Raw genomic sequence first — 8,303 nt, 5'->3', positions numbered from 1 at the left:
ATGCAAGCGGCCAAAGCAGGGCCTGCCAGGCCTCCCTTGACCTCAGTGAACTTTACACGCGTGGGGATTCGGATTGGATACAGGCGCCCCGCTCATCTCGACAGCGTTAGTAAAACGCCTGCCTGTGTTCCTTGCACATCAGCTGCTGCCAAGCTCTCATGTTGCTGTTGTGTGGCCAAAAGTATGCTCGCCAGTGAAATGTGTGTGTCTGTGTTTGAGCACAGGCAAGGGTCCTTCAAACAAACCGGTGGGGCAGCGGGGGAACGTGCGGTTGCCCTAAGCCTTGCGCCCGTCCTCGGGCTTACTGGGTGCCAGCGCCCGGTCTACTCTATTCTACTCTACCTACTCCACATTATTGATCTGTGTGACACACATCGTTTGTGCATTCATTGTATTTGCAGGTTGTGACACTTTGATTCACAATTTGCTTGCCCTGCTCAAGCACTCTGACACCATTGCACGCAACAGACACAGCTGCATATGCCACAGATGTTTGCTATGTAGTTCTGCTACACCAGCCATTTCCATGTGGCGCCGCCCGCATCGCGGCGGGTGGCCCGCTAGTTTGATAAATTGTGCCTGAAGTGCAAGCTGATTGCGCTCATCAACTTAACACCGCCAAAGCACACGACTTCCGGCCAGCTTCCAAGTCACCTTTGGCTCGAGAGTGTTCAGTGCAGCACCTCCCTTTGGAACGCCCCAACTCGCACTTTTGGACAGTCCTCTGCTCATTCAAAAACGCTTTTCAGGCAGAGGCTCAGCCCCTCCAGGCCGTCAAAAACACAGCACACTCACCACTAAACAAAACCGCCCCCCATTTCGCCCCTCCAACCCAGCCTTCGAGTACTCTGCGCGCCACGGCCTGGAGTGGTGGGAGGTTGACGTCACATGGGGCCTCATCTGGGCGCTGTCGAAGCTGGGGCTGGCGAAGAATGTCAAACTTCCCACTGAGAAGCAGCTGGCCGCAAAGCGGCTGCCAAAGAGGCCCGCGCCGGCCGGCCCGGCGGCGTGAGCAGCTGCCGATTGCATGATTGCAAACGAACACGACATGCGACTGCTTCCCTGATGACAGCATGCAAATCTGCGCATGGCAAGCCGACACAGATGTGCATGCAGGCTCCGGAGGTGGTAGACGGGACGGATGCTACTCATGGAGCCGTAGCTGGGATGTTTGGGTGCTTGAGTCGACTACAAGTTGAAGATTGGGATCTCTATGTGATTGCTGTGCCTTTCGCAGGCATGACGAGCCGCTCCTGCTGATGCAAGAGCGCCCATACGTGCTGCATGTGTCAATGAGCACACTTGTGTTGCTGATCCCCTGCCAGCGCTTGCCGAAACGCTGAGAGTCTGCTGCATATGTACCATTGTCTTGCTCGAACCAGTGACAGCTGGACAGCAAACGCGTGTGGGTGTGTGTGAAGCGGCGGGTGTGAGCAACGCTCACGCCATCTTCTGCACAAGGCGCCCGCACCTGCACCTGCTGATTGCATGCACTGCAAATTCGTGCCTTTAATGTAATGTGATCTTGCTTGCCGCGTGGTTTCGCCCGTCAGCCAGCCAACAGGCCGGCCGACGCCTGCCTGGTGATCTTGATGTTGTGCAGCTGTCGTCCAAAACCTCCCAACAAAGGGTATGGCACGCCTGTCATGCACAGTGTAATTGCTGGTCAAAACCCAATTCATCACTTCACAATTTGCGTATCAGACTGCGGCCTCTGTTCAGTCGCACTCCCTGGTTGCCGCTGCCAACGGCATGCTCATGTGGGGGCGGTGCATGAGTCAGGAGTGCATATGTCACTGCTGCATGTTTAGGCGGGCCTGATCGGCGGGTAGTTGCGCCAACGAACGAGCAAGGCTTTATCATCAAGGGGAGCAAAGCCCACTTGAAGTGTCACTTTACACGCAACAAGCAAGATGCGCCAAGCACTCCTTCGAGATGCGAGGTTTGCTGGAGTACGGCAGAACACGCACAGAATGATCATGCCGGATCACGCATGCCGGCCGGTATCCAATGACGCCAGCTGACATCCACGCCGCCGACTGCACCGCACTGGGCCCGCCCCAGCCCCCGCAGCGCGTCCTGTGCGCAGGGGCCCTCCGAGGCTGAGGGCTAGCGTCTTGGACTGCGGCGGCTCGGTTGGCTGCCCTCCATTCCGCACGTGCAGAGCGCCTGCGACAGGGCTGCAATCTGTCTAATCAGCGGCCCAGCAACCAGCCCCTTACCTGGCAGACCCACCTGAAGTGATGCGCCACCCGTCACAGCACGGCCGGAACCGTTGGTAGCTAAGGACTGCTGCTGGCTGCTCGTCCTACTGGCTAACCAATGCGTACATCAAATGCATTGTAGATGTAACGCCAGACAGCCGCAGCTCCCGGTGGCGCGAGACGATGCAGACCGTGCACTGCGCATGCATACAAGCAGGCGCCGCCGCGCCGAGGTCGCCGACGCACGCAGCAACCCATGCATGCACGCATGCACCCCACGCATGCACCCCACGACGCCCCTGGATCAGGCCCCTCAGACACCCCCACAGCAGAGCCCGCGGGGCGCGCCCAAACCTCCGCTCGCCTCAAGAGACATCGCACTGTGTCGGCGTGCCTCAGGAAAGCTGATTGCCTGGGATACTCGACAAGAAGCGCCGTCAGCCGGGGCGGCCGCGGCGCCGGCAGCTCATGCAGCGCCGCGGCGGCCGCCCCGCGCTGGAGCAGAGTGCGGGCGCTGTCACGGGAGGAAGGCGGGCTGGAGTTGTCATCACAAGCTTCTGCTGTAGGATTCAGGCTGTAGATTAGAAGAAAATCACGCTCAAGGTCGGACACACTTGTGGCGGGCCTGCTGCGAGGCCGCCAGGATGCAGCTGCTCGGCTGTGTAGCTTCCGCCAGGCGTATGGGCCGGGGCGGTGTAACGGGACGCGACATTCAAGAGGTGCGTGTAGGCCTGGGCGATCAAAGATTTGCAAGGTGCCGGTGGCGGCCGCCGGGCGCTTGGCTTGCACGCGCCGCGCCGGGGGGTGCCATCAAAGCGGCGCGCGGCCGGGCGGGAGCCGCGCCAGGGGCGGCGCCCTGGCGGGGGCTCCGAGCCCGGGCCACGCGCGGCATACTGCGTGGGCGCGCGTGTGCGCGGCCGCGCCCGGCCACACCCATAAGGTGCTGCCGGGTGCCCGCCTCGCCGCCCGGCTTGCGGCGGGCGGCGACAGGGAATGCAGCATCAATTTCAAGGGATCAAGAGGCGGGGGCTGCCGATCGTCTGCCGGGCCGCCCGCCCCGCGCGGCCCGCATGCCGGCGGCGGCCGCATCATGCGGCGGCGCCGCTCCCGGGACTTTTGCCCGCGGGGCCGTGCGGCCCGCCTCCGCGGCTGATGTGTGTCGCGGGCGCCAGCAATTGCCCGCTGCGCAGGTGCGGGACGTGAGGGGATCACAAACAAGGTTGGGTGGCGCGTCGCAGGTGAGTGCGATGCGCCGCCCCCCGGTGGGGGCGTCCGCGCATGGCCACATGCGGCGGAGCCGTTCCGGCCGCTCAGGGGTGCCAGCATCGAACGCACCGCCGCCGTCGGGCGGCGGGCGGGGCGGGCTAGTCCTGGGCGTGCGCTCCGGGGCGCCGCGCGATGGTGGGGCGCGCCCGGTAAGCGCCTCCGCGCTACGCATGGGCTCGGGCCCGCCGGGACTCGGCAGGCTGGCGGTGTCCGAAGACAAACAACGCTCCCCGACGGAGCGCTGGGGGCAAGCATGATGCCTGCCTGCCAGCCCAGCCTTCGTTGGCGCGGCCTCCCCCTGCCAAGAGGGGAGGCTCGCGCCCCCGGGCTGCGCGGCGCCCGCGAAGCGCGTGGGAGGCTTGGGCCGGGCCCGCGCGCCGCCACAGCCCCCGCCCGCAGAAAGCGAGGGGCAGGGGCGGGCAGCCGCGGGGGCGCCCCCTCGTCGGCGGCCGGGCGCGGCATGGGGCGAGTGGGCGGGGCTCGGGGCGCGGGGCTACACCTGTGTGCTCAGGTTGTAGCGCCCGGCAGGGCGGCAATACCCCTGTGGCCCGCGGCGTGGCGGGCGCCAGGGCTCCCGGCGGCGGGCGGCGGGGATCTGCAGTGGGGTGGAGGGGATCGCAGGCGCAACCGCGCAGAGAGGGGAAATTGGATCATGGGAGCGGGAGCACGCCGCTAGCGCTTGCGCTGACACTGCACGCGGTTGACAGTCATCGCCGAGCCTGGGCGTCTCGCATAGCATCTTGAAAAAATTCCCTGGCTCTGATAAATAAATACGGCGTCGTTGCGCCCAGAGGAGGCCCAGACAGGATTCAAGTTGGGCACCGAGACGATCCGCTGCCGCACCTCGGGCACACATGAGTATGGCCTGTATGATTGTGGCACGTCGTGATCTTCTGTTCTGCGTTCGGGGGGTATCGTTAGGAGGGCGAGGCGGATCGGTATACGGCGCTGGTCTCGGATGGGATGCTGTTTGATGCCGGGACGGGTTCTGTTAGGATGCGCAACCACCGGGACGCACAGCTCTGCTGGGTAGAGTGCTTCGTTTCCAAGAAGAGTCTTGGCTGGGTCAGAGTCAGGTCACCTGTCACTTTGCCCAACAGACTGCTTGTGAGCAAGCAGACCCAACTTGCACACTTCGTGTGGTCGTATCAGTTTTCAACAACTTACCGGACTTGCTCTGCAGGCCTGCAGATCTGATCGGGTATCAGCAACCTTGAACGTCATGGCTCGGCCCTAGCACTTGCGGCTACAGGCATATAGCGATCAATCACAGCCCCCTCGGCGCTGTAACGCGTGAGCCGCCAGCATGTCGCGGGCGCTGCAAGTGGCACACACGTGGGGGCAGGCATTCGGCGACCTCGACCCCGCGCCAGTGGATGAGTTGGCGCTGCTGCTGCAGACGCGCGACGCGCCGGAGGACGCAGGTACGTAAGGACCGGGGGATCAGGCGGTTGGCGGGCGCGGTGCGCTGGGAGGTCCGACTGTTGTCTTGGAAATGGGGCAATGGGGCCGGCGCGGAGCCGCAATGCGCATGCAGAACCTTCGCAGGGCTGACGCCTCAAGCAGTGCCGCGCAGTTGCGGCCGCATGCAGCACGCATCTTTTGCCATGCTGCGTTTGGCATTGCGCTGCACGCCCGCCCGCTCCCAGGGGATCTGCTGCAGTGGATGCTGCCGCTGTTCGCCTGCCTTGAAAGCCCTGATGGGAAGGTGGGCAGGCTCAATGAGCGCACGACGCCTGAGGGCCGCGCCGCCACCTTGCAGCAGCGTGCGCCGCCACCCCGCCGCACGCCCGCGGCCGGCGGCGGCGCTGCCGTGCCCTCCGCGGCTCCGCCGCGACGCCAGCAGCCGCGGCGCCCCCTCATCCCTTGGCTTGAGCGCCACCTCGTGGCCACATCCGCTCGAGCACCCCACACCTGTGAAGGCCTCCCGCCCACACTCCCCCCACCGAATTGAATCGAACCCATCGGCCCCAGGCACGTGCAGAGGAACTTGTGCCGCGGCTGGCGGAGGCCCTGGGGCGGCTGCCCTCTGTCTGGTCGGCGCCGCATGAGAGCTACCTCCGAGTTCAGGCGGACGCGGCGCAGCTCATGGCCTCGGCGCAAAGGTGGGGGGCGCGCCGCGCACGGCTGCCATCTGGGGCGGGGGTCGGAAGCCGCAGCCGGGAAAAAGACATTGAGGCGGTCGGGCGTGGATAGGGTCGCGGGTGGGGCTCCCATGGTGCCCCTGCTCATTGCATGCGCGTGCGGCGGGGTGTTTGATGATCGAGCAGCGGTGCTGCTGTGGAGGGGCCGCGGCTGCTACAGGCCCGCTGCCTCCTGTCCCCCCTCCCGCAGGTTGATCTGCTTGCCGACCGGGCTGCCGCCGGTGCCGCGGGAGCAGCTCAGCCGCGCGCTGCGCGGCGCGGTCGGCGCGCTGCTCGCGCAGGCGCTGAGTCAGCAGGAGGCGCTGCGGCGCGGCGAGTCAGGCGCCGCGTGGGCCAGGAGCGGCTGCAACCTGCTCCTGCGGGCGCTCACACGAGAGGGCCCGTTCGCGTCGGGCGCGCCGCTGCCGCTGCTGCCTGAAGACGCCGCGGCGCTTCTGCAGGCGCTCCGGCCCGCTGCGGCAGCTGCGGATGGCGGCGGCCCCCTCGCCAACGGGGGCGGCCCCGCAGTGGCGAACGGCGGGTCGGGCCCGGCAGCTTCCGTGCGGCTGCCCGAGCTGCTGACAGACGACAAGATCTACATCCTTATATCCAACCTGGCGGCGACGGCGGCGGCGGTGCCGGCGCTCGCGGGCGGCGCGGCGCTGGTGCGGCTGCTGGTCTGGAGCAGCCGCGCGGTCAAGCAGGCACTGCGGCTGCTGGCGCCGCCGAGCGGTGCGCGTCGTTTTGCGCGTGTGCATCCGCGCGCGCGCGGCGGGCGTAGGCACACACCATCGCCATGGGAACGAGGCAGCTGCTGGTTTTGCTTGCTGGGCCCATGCCTGACCCTGCTGAGTCAGCGCCGTGGGGCTGCAGCGTTACAAATATATTAACGTCCTGCCTGCCGCTCGCTCGGACGCCAAACTGCCTTTGACCCCCCTCCCCCCTCCAGGGCACGAGGGCGCCCCCGCGCCCCCCTTGGAAGCTACCTGCGGCGCCGCTGACCTGGCGAATGTCTGCGCAGCCCTGCTGCTAGGCGCCAGCGGCGGGGGCGGCGGCGCGGGGGTGGTGACCGGGGAGGTGCCGGTGGAAGTTCTGCGGCAGGTGGAGGATCTGATTGATCTGGCGCTGTCATTAGGTGAGGGTTCAGCGTAGGCACCGGGGAATGGTCAAGGGGAGCCGGGCGAAGGTGGGCTGAATGGGGTGGCGTGCGGAATCTGGAGGGGGTTGAGGTCTGGGGAAGAGTTTCGCGTGAATGGTGAGGGGCGAATGGTAAGGGGGGTGGTGCAGCAGCGGTGGGTGGTTGAATGGTTGTGGGTCAGCAAGCAAGGGGGGCCAGGCGAGGGGGGGGTGGGGACGGAAAGGGGAGCTGTGCGAGGGAGCCATGCCCCTCTGACGCCTTCGGCGCCAACTTGGTCTACTCAACGTCCGGGCGTTCTGGCATGTGGCCTCATGCGCGCGTGCGCCCCCGCCGCGCAGCCGAGACCGCTGTGGCGGCCGCGGCGCAGGCCCCGGCAGACCCCAGCAGCGCGAGAGCGCTCTGCCTGGCAGCCCGCGTCCTCGCCGGCGGCGCCGCCCTCGTCGCCGCGCCCGCAAGCGGCGGCAGCAGGAGTGCTGATATCAGCGCTGATGTCATCTCGAGGCTGCACGACCTTCTGCTGGAAACAGCCCGCCTGACGGCGGCGCCGGACGCGCCGAGCGCCGGCGTTGGCAATGGGCACGCAGCGGCGGGGCCGGGGCCAGGGGCACCGGTGGGGGAGCTGCCGGGGGGGGTGGCAGCTGAGCTGGCGAGCCCTCTGAGCTGGGATGTGACGCGGCCGCTGACGCGGCTGTCGGATGGCACGCAGGTGGGTTATTCCTTTGTGTGGGGTGGGGGCATGAGAAATGTCGTCATATTGAGGGCGAGGAGGCGTGAGCTGCATGGTGACCCCCGGGGGGGCTGTTAGGGTGGCCCTTGAGGGGCACCCGCACCCCCCCGCGCGGGTAGAGGCAATCGCGAGAGGCGCATCGCCTAAACCACCGCGCCGCGTCGTCTGCATGGGACGCACGCCGACGGCTGTAGACGCCGGCGCGGGCGCCTCGCAGCCCCCGCCCCCTCCGGCTGCGGCTGCTCCCGCCCTTTCCACGGATTTCGCCCTTTCAAGGAAAGGCAAGGCACCCCGCCCTCCTCCAAGCCGCCGCTGCAGCCGGGCACTGCACCTGACACCCCCAATCCCCCGCATGCACCCCAACGCCCGCAGCTGCGCCACCTACCGCTGGCGGCCGGCATGGGGGCGCAGCGGCTGCTGCGCGCGGCGGCGGAGGCGCTGGTCGAGGCGCTGGCGGCGGCCTGGGGCGCGGGGGCGCGTTCGGGCGTCAACATACTGCTGCTGCCGCGCCCCAGCTCGGCGGCGGGGTGGCACGAGCAGATGGTGGGTCTTGGGGAAGCGTGGGAGTATGAATTCATTCAGCTGCGGGGCCGTCGCATGGCGACTTGGACCCAACTGGGCAGGCAAGGCGGCATCGATTAGCTCACCGCGCCGCGCCTGCGTTGTAGCCTGCAGCACAGCGAGGGGGAGGCTAGTGCTCTTGCCCCCGGTTTAACCGCGGAGGCCGGGACGCTGACACCTCCCTTCCCCTCCCGTCCCTTTCAAACCCCTGCCCTCCCACGCAGCTCCCCCGCCCCGTCCCTGTGCACTCTTGTCTGCACCCACATTCCATCCCACCCCATCCC

At 66.9% G+C, this 8,303-nt stretch overlaps 1 protein-coding gene across 1 annotated transcript; it reads left to right on the top strand.

The window, feature by feature from the left end:
• Positions 1-4,776: 4,776 nt before the first annotated feature.
• MNEG_7867 (hypothetical protein) lies at positions 4,777-8,100 on the top strand (the record flags this gene model as incomplete). The annotated part of the gene is made up of 7 exons (XM_014043659.1): positions 4,777-4,894; positions 5,120-5,178; positions 5,445-5,575; positions 5,805-6,325; positions 6,543-6,728; positions 7,070-7,437; positions 7,831-8,100. 7 exons carry the CDS (start codon positions 4,777-4,779, stop codon positions 8,098-8,100), a joined length of 1,653 nt encoding a protein of 550 aa, XP_013899113.1.
• Between the last annotated feature and the right edge of the window lie 203 nt (positions 8,101-8,303).

This window comes from Monoraphidium neglectum (assembly GCF_000611645.1).
Source record: "Monoraphidium neglectum strain SAG 48.87 unplaced genomic scaffold scaffold01434, whole genome shotgun sequence".
In the NCBI taxonomy this organism is placed as follows: domain Eukaryota; kingdom Viridiplantae; phylum Chlorophyta; class Chlorophyceae; order Sphaeropleales; family Selenastraceae; genus Monoraphidium; species Monoraphidium neglectum.
Note: the sequence above shows the minus strand (reverse complement) of the source record. Positions and strands in the feature narration are given on the sequence as shown.